Source organism: Eutrigla gurnardus, assembly GCF_963514095.1.
Source record: "Eutrigla gurnardus genome assembly, chromosome: 2".
Classification (NCBI taxonomy): domain Eukaryota; kingdom Metazoa; phylum Chordata; class Actinopteri; order Perciformes; family Triglidae; genus Eutrigla; species Eutrigla gurnardus.
In genome coordinates, this window is record NC_139916.1 from 20,755,032 (window position 1) to 20,772,582 (window position 17,551).

Genomic DNA, 17,551 nt, shown 5'->3' on the forward strand with positions numbered 1-17,551 from the left:
ATGCTCACTAAGGCCTGTCAGAAAGGACGGATAGAGCATTGTTCAAGTGGTGTGTGCATTTGCGATGAACATCAGCTATAAAGAACACTACGATTCATTGCAGCTAATAGGAAGTGACCAAAATGTTACAGAAATGTGTGATAACCGGGTTTTCGGTGCGAGATCATGAGCCCACCAGATCATTAAACATTGCATCAATCAAGGCAAACAATGGCTCCATGCAGGAAGTTCACAGCTCTCAATCAGCCGCGTGACTAATTCACATCCTCGCTCAGTTTCAGTTGATGCTTTCCAGGCCTGCAGGCCAGTCACAGCCAACTTGACAACAATACCCATCGACGACATTACTCAGAGACGTCAACGGGAAATAATTACCGCAGGACGAATTGAATCCAAATGAAGCACCTGACCCACTTTGATCAACATTTCTAAATGTACACTCGCTGGAAGAGACTTTGTACTCTGTTGAGATGCTGTGTGAAGATGCTGCAGTATATATATATATATATATATATATAATATTATGCACTTATGGATGCTATTAATAGATCGAGCTGTTATTCAGTTGGGAGGAAGCAAATTAAAAATTAAAAAAACTGCAAGAATTTAACAGCGATTGTACAACGTGCCAGACAGTCCAAATGCGCATACGACGGATCTCCACATTGTGGAAACAATATTACACTAAATAAAGAGCTGAAGGCATAAAGACGCTTGATCCTGTTCTAAAGAAGGATTTGTCAGCTTGATCACAATTACAAGGACTTTGAAGAATATCCTGGACGCATTTGTAAAATATTTGGTTTTATTACGCATTTCATTCAGAAAACCATGTGCTTGGTAAGTCGACGTCACACAGCCACCCCCTGCTTCTTTTCTCTTTAGCCTTCAGGCAGTCTATAATACCGTCATGCATGGATTTATTCTCAATCTGTTTGTGCAGTCGATTGTACTACAGCTTTTTCTGTTTTTTTACCTTTTTGTGTTTGAGATGTTTTTTCCCCCCATGGCGGACGGTGACTGTATTTGTAATTCGGTGAAGGGTGACACTGTGACTTCCCATGTATACTAGTATATGTATAAGGTTGGTTGGTTGGTCAAACTACTTTAGAAAACATTTAAAATGTCCCTATCTGAAAAAAAAAAAGTACAACACTGGTATGATCCTTGTGAGTGCACTGCTTACTTCTGTGAGGTGAGGGTTGGGGTTGAAGCCACACTGGGTGCACACCATGGAGCAGCACTGTGTGCAGGTGTTGAAGTTCGGCTTGTCGTCCCCAGGGCCCATCAGGTCGGTGGTTTTGCAGACAGGGCACAGTTTGCTGCTGGGCATGGGTGCAATTTGTGGCACAGAGTAAGGGGAGGTGGGGACACTGCCTCGGTCCGGGGACACGGAGGGGGACCTCCCAGTCCTGCAGCTGCCCACATCCACGTGCAGACTCTTCCTGGCCACATGACCCTGGCCCTGTTCTCCTTGAGGTGCGGCATGCTGAGGGGTGTCGTGGGAGGCCAACCTGTCCCCTGTCCCGTGACCACTCTGGACTCCTGCTTTAGGCCCCGGGTCTGATGGAGGTGGTCTGATAGAGTTGATAAAGAGAACACAAAAGTGGATTAGGATTGGTAACAGAATTATCTTTACTGAGTTCAACTCCCAACAGAAACACTTTGTCACAAACAGGTTTTATACCAGCAATCTCTACTTAATTTCAATAATCATATTTCATCTTCAGTGGTATATTTTGGAATGAGATGCACAAGCTCCACATACCATTACAAATAATGTATTGTTGTTCATAGTGTGATATCAGACTACTCAAAACCTTGGCCAACAGAGAGGCATATGCTGAATATTTTATACTGCCTCTATCCGTTTCTGTGAAGTGCTCCTTGTGGCTTGTTTTCGCTCTTTGAAGCGCTTCTGTTCTGGCCTCAGTGACAAGTTTAGGCTGGAACAAATGTGGCGTATCAGACAACAGCATTGTAAACTTTTTGGTTTTCTTGCTCATTCCGGCCCTCAGGCATTTGTGCCAATAGTTAAATACGAACGGAGGATTTCCACTGTCAAAACAACTTAGACCTTTTTTTGTCATGCCCGTCATCTTCAAAGACTCTCAGCAGAAGCTCTTCATCCAAAGTGAGAGAATTTGGGCAATAAAGGGAGGAATAAAGGAATTAAAATAGAGTACGTTAGCAATTATGAGTCACAGCCAATGAATTGAGCTCCTGCACATCTCTAACCTTGTTCTACTCTCCACAGGAGTACTGTGATTGCCGTCGTGAGTAGTGAGTGAGAAAAACCTGCACAGGAATTTTGCATTTGAAATTGAACCCAGTCCTGTGCTCACCACTGCTTTCATTCTGTTCACGGCCGAACTGGGATTTTGACAATATTGTTAAAGCTACCGACCACGGAGTGGATAACTGAAGTCCAAATCCTCCCAGTGTCCTCACAAGATAGAAGGCAATTACCCATCAGCATCATTTGAATGGCAAAGATCTCCATGTGGAGTCTCTTGTGATAAATGCAAAGCCTCGGGCATGGCTTAGTGAGAAGAAAAATTGTATACATTGAAAGACAGCTTTTCAAATAAAGATTTCTTTAGATATTATAGCACCGTCAGACAGGACAGGTGAGACCCAACAAGCCAGGACAAACTAATCAATATTTCAGTATCAAAAGTGTCTCCAAACAGAGTATGTATACATTTAAGAGTCTCCCTCACACAAATGAATGTACAAACGACTGAGTTATTAAAGAAAATATATGAAGAGCTTAAACATGGGACAACAGAAAGTCATTATTTTGCAAAATACCCGATGTTTTCCGGACCACTAATGTATGCAAGCATCAGTGCCTCTCGGGTTTTGGAGTCACCGACTTCAAAATGTAATGTTCAAATTCACTCTCAATTGGAAACACAGAATAATGAACACATCAAAACAAATGTAGGATCAATAGCAGCTCAGCAGACAAGTGTGTGTTTGCCCATTTCTCTGGTATCCTCCAGAAGCGTTGCACCAATACCACGTTGTATAGCTGACGATACCAATTCTGAGAACATTAATCAAAGTATTGGCTGGTACAAAGTGCCGACTCATTACATTACTCTGAAAGGGTTTACTGAACAATTAACATCTGGTCACTTTACAAATAAATTATGTACAAATCCCTAATAAAAACATTACCTCACCCTGACATCTGACTTGTCATATACATTCCTTGGAGCAGGAGAAAGTGAGATACTTAATTTTAGCCTGACACAGTATATCTGTATCAGTATGGAGATTCTATATGTTTCTCATTGATTTATTCCTCTGTCCATTAGACATGAAACCGCAGGCCTCTGAGTGAAACCTATCTCATGCCATCCATTTAGTTATATCTAAAGGTCAGACCAAAGGGATTGTGGATAGATAAGACTTGTGTGAATGCATAATTTGTTTGTGATGGCCAAGTGCACATTAAAGGCATAATGTGGAGCATAAACTAAAGACAAATACAAGCTCTTCACTCTCGCATTTCAAAGTAAGATGGAAAAAGGTAATGATTTGTTTTCCCAGGTAAATACTTTCAACTTTACAATAGCAGATTCAAGGTTGATTTAGTTTTGTCATGCTGTGGCTGCTGTTGAGTCGTGAGGTTTAATGTGTTAAAGTGCCTTTTCTCAGCTCCAATTAGTGGGGTTAAAGAGGACAGTCAAGACATTCCTGAAGCTAATGAGGACAAGTGCATCCTTTGAAAGAAGCAGTTTTTGGTTGACTTTGTTAGCAGCAAACCGTTACTTTGTACTGCATCCACACATCATGAAAAGAAATGTAATTATTATTCTTTCAATTAGCCAAAACGCTGTGACCCAAGTCATGAGTGTTACACTATTCACTGAACTAACTCTGACAGTCTCTGACAAAGGCAGATAGCAGTCTTATAGGCCATGGCACTTCTTATTTCCATCGTTTCATCATTTAGTATTGCGAGTTTGGCAAGCCCCCAAAAAATTATTGATGAGCAGCTGACAAATGGAAGAGGGAGAGACAATATAGTCCCCATCATGTTGTTCGAGTGTATATGCAGGAGCAGGGCTCCTTTAAATCATTTAAATCCAGATGGTTAAAAGAGTGTTTGAGGATTCTGGAAATACATTGAGAACAATGCTTGGTGTTATACAATCTTTTGGGTATATTTTAAAGATTTACGGAAAAATATTTTTGCTTTGCTCTGTGTCTCTCAATTAATGACAGGCACAAACTGGGGTTTGGTGCACCAACGTGTCTGCTGGTCGCTCACCAACCACAGTGTCTGTTCTGCCAAATTACACAGATGGAAGTTGAGCTCAGCTTCAGATAGTTTAGTCCCAGTATATTTAAGATGGAATACGCAGTGGATGATAATGCAACCTACTGAGAAGTGTGTCGCACTAGTCCAACATTTAATATACACACATTTAATACGAGCATATCCATTATTATGTTGAGCATTGAAAGTCACTGTGACACACAGTGTCCACTGACTACTATGCATATATCAAGAACAGAAAACAACTACAAAGGTGCACTCAGTAGAGTGCAGATCTCTGCCAGGTGTGTCTGCACTAGACACTGTTGTATTGTGTGATTGAAGGAATAACCTGCAATTGGCGAAGCAGCCCACTCCCCCATCCAGACACCAATGGCCTGTGCGGCATCATAAAACACACTTCATACAAACAAAAAACAAGTGCCTCTATGCAATAAAACAGCTCGAAGTTGTCTATAATACACTTCATACAATCTTGCCAAAGACAAAATTAAATTCATCAAGCTGTCTGCCCACTTATTGGTGGCTGAGTTGTGGCGAGGCACAGCAGTGTGTGTAATGCTAGTTCCATTAGCCTACAAACACAATATACAAAATGAAAAAAAGTGAGCCGCAGAGCAACGGCTGAGAGGTTTGCGTCAGCGTGTGTTCCATTAGCTGCTAGCCATATGACTGTTAACCATCCACTCTGTTAGCTGTTAGCCAAACACACCTCAAACTGTTATCCCTCACTGTGGCCAGAGAGTCTGAGATGCACTCAGCTGTGTTATCACCAGCACCAGCCAGGGCCAGTTAAGAGTGGTGAGTGAGGAGTCAGCAGGCAGGCAATGGTCGTATAAAACAGGTATTGGGAGTGAGTCACCACAACCATGAGGTCCTTGAGCATGCAGCCATAACTGGCAACCCAAAACATATTATGCAATTTGCTGCAGCAGAATGCGAGATTAACCGTGGACAGACAGAGAGGTGCACACTCACTCACTCACTCACTCACTCACTCACTCACTCACTCACTCACTCACTCACTCACTCACCCTCTCACTCACTCAAGGATGCACACATGCGACCGATTGCATGATCACAAAATAATTCACAGGCGTTTACATTAAAGAATAATGCCAATGTTGGGACAACAATGCTACGCCGCCAATGACTCATAGCCATCCATTTTCTGTATCCTACGGCTGTTATGATGTCATAAATAATAAGAACTGCTTTTGCATTATTTGTTGGAGTTGTGATAACCATTTGGTATGTGTAGGCCACATAGTGGTGCTTTCATTGCTCAAGGTAAATTAATTATGAGGGCAGAATGTTTGCACACTGTCTTAGAGGAACATGACTGTATCCATCATGTTCATGAGTTTTATGAATGTAGCTTTGTTCATGTTTGTAATGGAGTTTTGATTTATATTGATTTGCGTTACTTAATGATTTACATTGTTTGAAAGGTCTGATTCAAGTAGCTGTCAGCACTTTATAGCATATGCAATTACATGATGGAACAAGTACAGCTCTTCACTAATTTGGTTGCGAGACAGAAAACAACGAGATGATACAGCAGCAGCACACTGAGCCCTTTGTTGTAAACATAAGAAATATCCTTCAAAACAAGGGAGTATTCTTTACAATTGTGAATGATTGTCAGTGATGGTCAGCAGATAGGATGACTGTGCACTTGGTAAAAAAAAGTGCCTATACGTGTGTGTGTGTGTGTGTGTGTGTGTGTGTGTGTGTGTGTGTGTGTGTGTGTGTGTTTGTGTGTGTGTGTGTGTGTGTGTGTGTGTGTGTGTGTGTGTGCGTGTCATAGTACGTCGAAAACGAATAGGCAAATTCATAAAGTGCTGCAACTCATTTTAATTAAGATGAAAGTCTCCTATCTACAGTCTCCACACAGCCACTGTCTCATTGTTTCTGACACTCTCACAAGTTCTTTGTGGAAGAGTGTTATAAGGGATGATTCACACTGAATGTGGGGGCCCTGATCTAAAGAAAATCATTTTAATCAGCCATATGATATATTCTCTCGCACCATGTCTGCCAGTCTCTCAGCACTCGCCGTCACATTATGAGACACATCGCCGTGGATACCAGAGAGAAATCAAGCTATGAAAGAATCATGAGGTTACATAGCAGCCTCTAAACCTGCCCCGCAGTGAATATACCGGATGGACAGCGAGTGTGTTTTCCAAATAGAAACCGACTGAACATTAATAAAGTCAGACAGGCCTATACAATATTCTGGTTACAGTGGCAGAGCACGTCTGCAACTCCATATTATACCTCATTTGTGTAATGACACAAATCAGGAAAGACAGAACCAGCTTGAGTTTTAGCCTTGAACAAAATGAATAAATATATACATCTTCTTGGATGGCAGGCTAGAATGGTAAGAACAGAGAGACTGTAAGCAGGTGTGGCAAATCCAAGATGCAGTTGTGCCTCCGCATGTGCCTATTCAGGACTGTTGAACTGTGTAATTAAGGCAATATCAGATCTTGTTGGAAGGATAATCCCTCCCCCACACCCACATTCAGACTAGGCCTACAGGCACCTGTGATCAAACGCTAATAATCTGGACTGGATTTTGGAAAAGGATCATATTTTATCTGATTATATTTGGCTTGTTTTAACCACAACAATGGAGGCGTCATATGTAAACACCACAAAAATGGAAATATTGTTATGTAAGGCTACCTTTACTGTTAATGTGTCTGGGCTCAGTGTCTGGATTTTTTTTTTTTTTTTTTTTTTTTAGAAGAGATGCAACACCAGTCTTCCAGAAGAAATTACCCCTTTATATGCTGTGCAGTGGTATGGTGGTGGAAAACAATTTCCACTAGCTGCATATTGATTTAGTTGGAGATCTGATGAGTGAGGCAGTTATATGGCATACATGGGTTCCGCTCCTGTGCTCACAATGACGCTGTCTGGTGGTAACATTGTCACCCTACACATCGCTGCTCGTCATCAGGTGATTTACCAGAAATACTTTGTATTCACTGGTTTTCATGTGGAGGCATGTTCGGGAAATCAACGTGTAATGGAAGCCATTCAACGAGAGGTCCATTGCAGTTTGCATCATTTACATTTCTAATTTATTTATCACCTGGAGCTATGGTGGTGGGGGGGGGGCATTAATATTCGTGAGACCCGTTCTGAAGTATACATATTTACTTGGCACTGAGGAGGAAAAATGTCGCTCATTCATTCATCTTACTTAGCCGCTGATGCCCGAGGACAGGAACCGTGAAAACGGGCGTAGAAATTCCTATTGAAACGTCTGAAAGCTATATTTACTTATTATTGATTCTACGCCGAAAGCGTTGCATATTAGATTGGACTTCGCCTCAGATTTACGTTGAGTAATAGAATGTGGCTGCCAAAAAACAAGGAATGGGTCTCAAACGGGGTGGTGAATTGTGTTGACAAGGATATTGAAATAAATAATTAAGCACCCATTCAAGTCTATCTCCGCGCAGTCGCTTGATCCTATAGCCGATCTACGCTCCACATCGTACGGATACACCGTAGCTCAACACGCCGCGCCGCCGTGTAGCCCTCCCTGATTTCTCCACACAGTTCGGCGGAGAGGAGTCCTAGCTATCGCGGCTACCTGTTAATCCCCGGCCCGGGTCCAGCCCCACTTCCTCCGACAGGCGCTCCATTGCTCGGCTTGATGAGCTGTCCAGCGTCCGGTGGTGCTGAAATGGAAGACGGAGCCCCTGCTGCAGGGACGGCGGGGCCGGGCTGTCCCGCCTGTCCCTCCCCTTCCATACTGGCCTCGTTCCCCATCGCCTCGGGATAGGTCTCGACGGAGAGAAACGATGTTGTAGACGGCTCTACCGCTGTGGTAAAAACTCAGATGAAACTCAGCGTTGCTCCCCTTCCGCCATCATCACCTACAATTCAGCATCCCGCACGGAGCACGCGCGCAGACGGGGAGGGTGAGGGAGCGCGCTGACGCAATGGGTGGGAACTTAAGTGGCTCGTACGTGCGCGCTCACGACGCTCGGTTATCTCAAGTCACCACGCAAACACCTCTGAGCAGTTGAGGGCACATGACTAGAGAGCACTTGGAGCTCCCGGATTCAATCCACGTCTACGCCCCCTTTTTGAACCTAAATGACCCGAAACATCACACATCAATATATAGCTGCATGTTTGAAATGTGACAACTCTTTATCATATCTGTCCGTATTTTGTTTGTTTGTTTTTTTGTTCCTGAGGCCACATGAGTTCAACAGTAGACTACAAATTATTTGGGCATACTCACCATTAACCACACAATTCTAGTTGAAACTATTAGCTGATTAACCAATTTGATAATTGATCAGCAACTATTTTGAATATTATTATTTGAATATTATTGAATAAGGATAATAATTTCATTGTCATTTAAGCAAAGAGGGGAATACAATTGGTTCCAGCTTTTGGATATACATTGCTGGTTTTCTTTGTCTTTTGTATACTAAACTAAATACTTTTGTGTTTTTTTTAACAAGCAGATATAGGTGATTCTAGAAATTGTAGCCATTTTGAACCAAATGACAAATCAACTGAACACGAATTCATTAAAAATGAAAACAACTGCTCATTCCAGATCTGATGATCTTAAATCCACGGACACTATATTGCCAAAAGTATTCGCTCACTTGCCTTGACTCGCATATGAACTTAAGTGACATCCCATCATGAATCCAGAGGGTTTAATATGACATCGGTCCACTCTTTACAGCTATAACAGCTTCAACTCTTCTGGAAGGCTTTCCACAAGGTTTAGGAGTGTGTTTATGGGAATTCTTGACCATTCTTCCAGAAGCATATTTATGAGTTCACACACTGATGTTGAACGGGAAGGCCTGGCTCTCAGTCTCCACTCTAATTCATCCCAAAGGTGTTCTATCGGGTTGAGATCAGGACGCAGTGCAGGCCAGTCAAGTTCATCCACACCAAACTCTCTCATCCATGTCTTTATGGACCTTGCTTTGTCCACTGGTCATGTTGGAACAGGAAGGGGTCATCCCCAAACTGTTTCACAAAGTTGGGAGCATTGTCTAACATCTCTTGGTATGCTGAAGCATTCAGTTTGGATAATGTGAAAATAATCAGCAAATTATGTGTTATTTCATTCAGAGAGAAAAAAAACTGCTGTTCTTCAGTATTTCACAAGTATTTTCAGGACCCTGTTGTAGATGACTGCGATTATTATGAGGAATGTAAAAATACCAGTACAAAAACATTCAGAATACTACATATGCACGTAAAAACACATGTACATCACAGCCATGGTGCCACAACACAATCATTTTGCAGAAAATCCAAAGTGTATTTTGCGGTGAATGTCTCTTTTTAAAGCATAGTAAAGGAGATGATTCTGAGATGGCCCCGCTCATCACATTAGTGATTGCTCTCCCTAGTGTGCACCAACTGTCACTACAATAAAACACTTCCTCAGATCGAATAAACCCACTAAGAGTTGTAACAAACAGTTGTGAATGTGTTGTTGTACTATACTTAAACGCTGTAATGCTGCATAAACCATTCCATCAATCATTATCACATAAAACAGAGAGAACTCTAGATGATAGCAAGACATTTTGATTGACTTTATTGTAGAATGAATTGGCAAGCACAAAGAACATGAAACTCAGTGTACAGGTGAGCCAATTAACAGATACATATGTACAAAAAACAAACAAGTGCACACATCCAACTTAATATTTACTCACTTCGAGATCCATGTCAGGTACAAAAATAACACAAGAACATGTTTTTTCATTTCAAATCCATTTTTGCGGCACCTCAAGAGATATTCATACACATCAAGAGACATTTGCTTGAAAAACATTCCAATGAATAAAAAAAAAACCTTGATGAATCATGACGTGTTTAGTTTATAAAAATGTCCATGAAGAATGTGAAGTAAAAGGTGTTTTATGTTACATAGTGAATTACCAACGGTAAAGAGATTATAACTGAAATGCTATGGAGGAATAAAACGTGGCCTTTTTTTTTTTATCATTCACATTCAATATCTCATTGGCACCATAAAAACATAAGGTAAGGGATACAGTTGAGGAAATATCGACTTATTGTTACCAAATTGAATATTAAGGGACTTACTAAACTGACCATAAGACTGTAGAGAAGATCTTTCCATAACAATGAATACCTTGTAGGATAAAAAAAGCGTTCAGATGCACCATTGTGCACATGCCTTTTTTCCATATTTACAAACCGTCAATAGCAGTGGCACAATAATTGTTTTGTTTTTTTACATTGAGACTAAAATGGTAGTACATATATATACATAAATGAACTGACCAAACACATTGTCGTTTTCATGAAGGAGAGGAGGCCCTAAAATACAACACTAGACTGCCTTTATCAGAGAGTTTTAGGATTGCGTCAATTTCATCTCCTCGGATGATTGCTCGGTGCTCGTTTTCTTACCCACGTTACAAATGTTTTGAAATTACTGGCGCTTAGCTTTGTACGGTCGGGAGCGTTTCCTGCGATCGGGCTTCCTCTGTTTGTGCAAGCGGCCAATACTCACTCCCTGCCGGCGTCGCACGGAAATGTTTTGCTCCACAAGACTGGCCAACATGCCTGAAGAAGATATCCAGTTAGAATGAATGCAGGAGCAAAGACATTATAATAACAACAACAAAACAACGGATTTTTAGCATGTAATGAACTTTTGTCTTCTTTTTTGGAGGGACATGAATGTGCATGTAGTAACGTCATACATGTTAATTGGTAATTGGTAATTTGTGTTAAGAGTACATATGTGGCCCTAAATATATTTCAGATGTATGACTCCAAACCTTAAATAAAAAAGTTGGGTAGAAAAAAATGATAAAGGAACAGTGATTGGTGGAAAGAAAAGCAAAGAAGCCCTCAAGATGATTAGATTTACCTTCTTGGGCCAGCATCGATATAAAGGTGCAGATGAACTCATCATAATTATGGGTCCTCCTCTGATCATCAATCTGATCAAATTAAAAAGGGTTATGGTTAATATTTTGATTAAAAGTCAATAAAAACAACATCTCACTCATCGATGATACTGGATTGTTTCCAGGTAAACCAAACCTACTTTGTATTTCTTTCTCTTTTCTACTTCCTCCTTTAGATACACCTCATAATTGGCAATGTCGGCTTCCACACACTTGAGCAGTGCAAGCAGCTCCTGCAAGAGAAAGACGATTAACAGCTCTGTGCGTTTGTCGTTTCTTATATATTTACAGTTTACACTTTTAGAAACAGCTCCCTAATTGGAGGTTCAAGCAAACAATGTGACAGCAATGTAAAATAAAAAAAAATATTGGCAGGCTAATTAAAACTAGGAAATTCTCACTTACTTTGGGAGAGTACTTGTCCCCAGGAGGCTTGCTGTCTGCAGTAGTTTCTGCAGGGTTGGGCTTTTCCTTGCTAGGCCTCACCTCTGCTCCATCTTTGCTCTCCTCCTGTTTAACATCCACAGACGGCCCTTCATCTCCCTCATTCATGCCTTCCTTCTCTCCTGCTGAAAGGTCTGCTTTCTCTTTGTCTTTTATCTTCTCAGGAGTGCAAGGCCGCTTTGTGCCATCAGCAGCCAAGTCTACCGTGCAGATACGAGATAAAGAAACAATCTATCAAAATCAGCGAGATGCAGACAATCCATTCCTAAAAATAGTGTGACATTCTCATTAAAAGGTACTGTTAACGCTCTGAAAGGATGGATAATAACATTGTTAATACGCTCTGACTGTACTGCAAATATAAAGTGATGGACTTAGGAGATGCACAGATACCAATACTCATATTGGTCTGATACTGCATCATATGGGACACCATTATTCTAATCAATAACAACTCTGTACATTTATTGTTTACGTATTGATGTTATTTTTTGTTTTACAAAGTTAGGAAAACAATGTTTAAGTCAATACTGATGTCGCCTTACACATTCCACACATTCAGCTCCACAGTTTATTAATGAAACGCCGGTATTGGATCATTACACGGTATCCGCCCAAAGCCCAGGTATCGCTATCGGGACTGAAAAAGTCAGATTAGTTTGTCCCTAATGGACTGAAAAGCTTACTTCAGCAGAGACTTTTAAACCATCTCTGTAAATAACACTGATAGCAACAATCGCGTGTACTCACCAGATGGAGGGAGAGCATAGATGACTCCATCCTCCTGCAGGTGTAACATGGCAGCGCTGACAGAGGGACCCAGTTCTCTTACAGCGCGGTTATGTCTGGAGTCTAGCCTCAGCATCTCATCTTCTCCAAACAGCACACGAGACAGATGGGATGCAACTGGACTGGATGGGCGCGTGGCAGCCTGGGAGCGGGCGGGTGAACGTAGCGGGGAATTGAAGGCGCTGCCAATCTCAGAGGCCGTGTCAGTGCTTTCGTTGCTGGGTGTGGGGGAAGGCTGTGAAGCTGATGTGATGCAAATGCCTCCTGTGCGCCCTTCTGTGCGTACAGAAAGGGGTGTGTTTAGGGCATCTTTCCTTTGGGCCTCCTTCTTCAGTTTCTCAGCCAATACAGTGAGGGCAATCTGGCTCTCCATTCCAGTCCCTGTCCTTACTGGTCGGGATCGCAGACTTGCCTTCCGTCTAAACCTAGAAGCAAATTGTAAAGGGCAACATGATCCATTAGCTTCCTTCAGTCAGTTCATAAACACAAACATAGAAATAAATTATACCTAAAACACATGATATTGCGAACCTGCTGGATGTGCTGGCAGAACCGGTTACTTCCTCTTCATCATCCTCATAATCATCTTCATCGTCGGAGTATGGCGGTTTGGGAGGCGCTGTCACTCGAGAGCGACCGACTCCAGCAGCAAGATCTTCTTCTTCCTGTTGATCAGAAAATCTGAAATAAACCTTCACATAATCTTTTTTATGTAAACGCAACATGACTTTAAATGGGAGAACAACAACAACAGAGAAAGAACATGAAAAATCAAAAGGGGATTTTAGTTAATAGCACACTCATTTGCATTTTCTGAATAGTGCCACCTAACTGAAGGATTCAATACCTCTAATCTAAGCATAAGAGAGACAAATAACACAATGAAACACCCGCATCTACTCGCAAAAAGATGAGGGTGGTTCTCTGCTGTATATAAAATCTGGCATTTAGTAAGAATTATGTAAGTACATTGGTTGATGTTGGTTTATGCGGTTGGTTCATTTGCAATATCCCTTCTGAAATAAATTATGTAAACATAATTATCAACTCAAGAAAAAAGGAATATGCAACAACTTTAATAACTGACTAAACATAATCAACAACTTTGCTTTCTTCTCAAATGTGATGGTTTGCTGCCTTTATTTGGTGTTCATAAGAGTAAATATAGTCTTTGTCTTTTGGCTCTGGAAAACATCTCATGAAGCAAATTATTAATTTTATAATTGGAAAAAATAACTCATGATTACATTACTTGCAGCCCTGAATACACCCCTTATTGTAAAATACAACCAAAGCCTCTAACAAAGATCTTTTGAGGCCACAGTTGGTGAAGAAAGGGCAGAATACATACACCGGATGAAAAGACCTCTCTGAGCTAGGACCTAAACACTGCACTTCGCTTCTTACCTGCAGTGGAGATTTGGCATAGTTGTGGTTGTCCAGGAAGGCAGGCAGCCGCTGAACGACTGGGTTGGGACTAGTGACTTGCTGGGGACCTCCTCCTGCTGGGACCAGTGGTTTGCCCATGACCTTAGTGTTTCCTGAGGGGGCATCCTTAGACTGAACTCCTGACTCATCCACTGAATCTAAAATGAGAGTCACTGCATTTCAGTTCAATGTTTATGATCATCCCCTACACAATTTGCCAGATGTATTTTAACAAAGATTGGGAAAATAAAGTCCACTTAAGTACCTGGATCAGCCCGCTGGGATGTAACTGGCTCCACATCTGCCTCTTTCTTGATTGCAGCAGTGCTATCATCAGGGGAGGAAGACTCCTGCTGCTTCTTGTCATGGACGAGCTCAGGCTGAGTGAGTCGGATCATCTGAAGACATAACAACATACAAAAGATCAACAATGTCAGTAGACATGAATGAGGAAATTGTGCTTGGCTAAATTGCATCCCATTGCATTTCCTTTACAAACTTCTACTTGGACATACTACAAAATAGTTTAACAAACACCATTATAAGGAATAATTCATTAAGACACCAACTGGTATTCTAGTAGTTCCTGACCTTCTGTAGACCCTCCAAAACAGTCTGTCGATTCCTCTTTAGAATTTCCAGTTTGGACTCGTACTTCATCCTGCGGTCAGGCACCACTGCCATCAGGTTGAAGCGAATGTCATGGTATGGCTCACTGAAAAAGGGCGGAGCAGCAGGATGAGAGGAAGAAGGAGGTGAACTATGACTGCTTGAACTAACTGGATCAAGACTCACCCAGCAGTGGCCAGTCCGATCCTCTCCATGATAACTCGCCGAGCTTTATCGGTCCATTCCTCCTCCTCTCCCCAGGGCCCTGATAGAGTGAAATATTATACTTTATTTTAGCAGCAATTTCCAAACTAGAAGCGGTTAGCAAAACACTAAATGAATTAATGCAATTCATAGCAAATGTGTCATAACAAGGAATCATAGCAACAGGATGATTTCAGGCTACACATTTGACTAAAAACAGATATAAATAATGACAAAGTACAACAATTAAAATCAGAAATAAACTTCTGAACTCAATACAAAGAAATTGTCAACTAATGGTTACCTGTAAAGATAACTTTTAGTGGTTCCACAGCAGCTAACATACGACAAATCAGTGAGACAAGCAGAGAACTCTGTATTTCTTTGTCAGTGTGTACTCATACCATGGTCAATGGGGTAAGCCTTGAGTCCATCAAGCTCAAAGAGGCGGTCTTTGATAGGTACATAGCTCACAAAGTGGAAGGCCTCCATAGTCCGCACTGCACTGATCCCATTCTGTTTCTCCGGCAGATGCCTGGGCTCCGGTCTCCATAGAAACACAGAAAGAGAGCTTAAGAAACTAATGAATGTATAAGGCCTGACATCTCCCACAGTGTGGTTGACCCATCACATCAGACGTTCTTTCATAGAATCAGAGAAACTGGAATATTTTAAAAAGGAACTACTGGCTGTCACCTACCTGGCGTGGCTGTTATGTGCTCTGGCAAGCTCTGGGGCATTTCCTATTGCATAACCTTTACTCTGAAAAATACAGAAAGATTAAACACGTTAAACATGATAATGGAGGAGGATGAAGGAGGGAGAGGGAGAGAGAGAGAGACAGACAGAGAGAGAGAGAGAGAGAGAGAGAGAGAAATCTTACCATTGTATGCGTGCAAATCATATATTCTGATTACCCCCACCCAGGCCAGTACCTGTATATTTTTTGTCAACTTACTATTACCTCATAGACTGTAACAGCCAAAGCATAAACAAATCTGATTTTCAAATAAGAAATTATGAACATAAAACACACTGTTAAATTACACAAAAACAACAGAGATACATAAGTGAGTGTGAGAAACATCTTACCTCTGGACTAAAGCCCTTCGTGAAAGCTTTCATGCGACTAAGCGTGGTGCCGAGCTCAACGCCACTGCAGTTCAGCAGCACACTCAACAACGCGTGGGTGGCACATGAATTTGGTATCAGCTACATTCAAAAATGACATCATAAACAGTCAACGTTAGAATAAGCATTTAATCAATTAGGATATCTGCACTGAAATGATTGATGGTCTTTCATCAACAGAACCTTTTCTAAAGTTTTCCATTTTATTTTAGGCATTATTGTACACCTCACCTTTTGCAAAAAATATGATATTGTGTGAAAACAAAACAAATCTACTGGTTACAACTGCAAATTTGCTTCCTTGTCAAAATTTCATATAATTTATTAAATTAAATGGCTATAAAACTTCAATCACACGTCTGGTGTTCACTAATCAAAAGACTTAACATCATAGCAATCATTACAATAACTGCCGACATCTATGATGATCAAATAAACACTTACCTGATGAGCAAAGAACATATCATTTACAATTTCCTCGTCAATGACAGAAGTCTCATCCACCAAAGTGTTAACTTTCCTCCTGGATCGACGTTCCTCAATCCACTTGAACAGGAAGATGAAGCCATAGACGGGACTAATAAAAAGACAACACTTTTCACATATTGTTGCTTCATACAGTCGAACAAGGTGTAGGAAAAGAAACACTGTTTGCATTCAGACCTTGGATTTCGCTACCTGACATATCTGACAGATGACTGATTTACTTGCAATTATTGCTCAACAGAATTGCATTGGTTACAAGTTACATACCTTTGACACTTGCTTTGAAGATCGTAGATTTCCTCTACCTGCACGCCTTTGATACCTACAGAACACACACACACACACAATACTTTAGTTGTCTTTATTAGCCCCGGCACTCCAACTCAGACATGTAAATGTGAAATATTCACAGTGTAGCACTGTAAGAAATGTAGCTACTGTTTATGAGGTACTTACCAAAATCTTCAACCAGCAATGTGAAGAGTCCTGAAAATGTTAAAAGTTTGATTTAGGGTTCAATATCATATAACACGTCAGAAAACTAACGAAAAACGATTGTAACGTTATTATTTCTGTTAATAACGTTACTCCTCATATTTCGCCTATAGTTACTCGCTCCACAAACACAACACATGAACCCTCACAAACATATCATGCTTAACGGTGTTTAAATGTTGCACTGAAATTAAGTTGTTTTCTACGAGTAATAAAGAAAGCTGCTTAAGAAGCTAAACTGTCCATCTGGCTATATGTGGAAGCTAACATTAGTTAGCTGTTTTGTCTGTCGAAATGTCTTACCTGGATCACTCTCGAGCTCCAGCCACCCTTTGTTCATTTTCGCATTTGTGCACCGCTGACTTATATTTAAAATGTGTTCCAGTCCATGTCCGAAAGAGGGGTAATAATCTCAAACAACAATCCTATATCCATTCACGAGACAACTATGGAGAGCTCAAGATAAACACAATAGACAGAATTGGCCGCCTACAAACTACGTCATCAAGGAACGACGGGGGGTCGCAAAAACACGTCCTCCCTCAACTTCCTGTAGTCAGGACTAAGATCAAAAATATATATTAATCGCTTCATCAATCATGACGCAGTTTTGTTTATTATGTGTACTTTTTGGTAAATGATAACATATACCTCAATAAGTACCCAGAATATTCCAAACAATAGTGAGGGTGATATACAAATCATGTTA

At 41.1% G+C, this 17,551-nt stretch overlaps 2 protein-coding genes across 2 annotated transcripts in view; both read right to left on the reverse strand.

Moving 5' to 3' along the window:
- bsnb (bassoon (presynaptic cytomatrix protein) b) overlaps nucleotides 1-8,243 on the reverse strand; it is a 60,380-nt gene extending 52,137 nt beyond the window's left edge. The window contains exons 1-2 of the mRNA XM_084021030.1: nucleotides 7,911-8,243; nucleotides 1,187-1,577 (exon numbers count right to left, since the gene is read on the reverse strand). Of these exons, the coding sequence (XP_083877156.1) occupies nucleotides 1,187-1,577; nucleotides 7,911-8,089 (570 nt within the window). The 5' untranslated portion in view covers nucleotides 8,090-8,243. The remainder of the gene's footprint in view (nucleotides 1-1,186; nucleotides 1,578-7,910) is intronic.
- A 1,636-nt stretch (nucleotides 8,244-9,879) lies between these two features.
- bap1 (BRCA1 associated deubiquitinase 1) lies at nucleotides 9,880-17,316 on the reverse strand. Its single transcript, XM_084034066.1, has 17 exons — nucleotides 17,146-17,316; nucleotides 16,804-16,833; nucleotides 16,615-16,669; nucleotides 16,306-16,438; nucleotides 15,823-15,942; nucleotides 15,431-15,492; nucleotides 15,135-15,277; nucleotides 14,713-14,791; nucleotides 14,509-14,632; nucleotides 14,183-14,315; nucleotides 13,897-14,075; nucleotides 13,021-13,154; nucleotides 12,451-12,914; nucleotides 11,662-11,900; nucleotides 11,397-11,489; nucleotides 11,217-11,289; nucleotides 9,880-10,906 (listed from the first exon to the last, which is right to left on the reverse strand). Exons 1-17 carry the CDS (start codon nucleotides 17,180-17,182, stop codon nucleotides 10,773-10,775), a joined length of 2,232 nt encoding a protein of 743 aa, XP_083890192.1. The 5' UTR covers nucleotides 17,183-17,316; the 3' UTR covers nucleotides 9,880-10,772.
- Between the last annotated feature and the right edge of the window lie 235 nt (nucleotides 17,317-17,551).

Excerpts from the sequence above, each read along its gene's own strand:
- bap1 (XM_084034066.1), bottom strand. The coding sequence starts at position 17,182 with ATGAACAAAGGGTGGCTGGAGCTCGAGAGTGATCCAG. Across the intron at positions 15,278-15,430 it reads GCACATAACAGCCACGCCAG|ACCGGAGCCCAGGCATCTGC; the intron begins GTAGGTGACAGC and ends GTTTCTATGGAG. Across the intron at positions 14,076-14,182 it reads ATCCCAGCGGGCTGATCCAG|ATTCAGTGGATGAGTCAGGA; the intron begins GTACTTAAGTGG and ends CTCTCATTTTAG.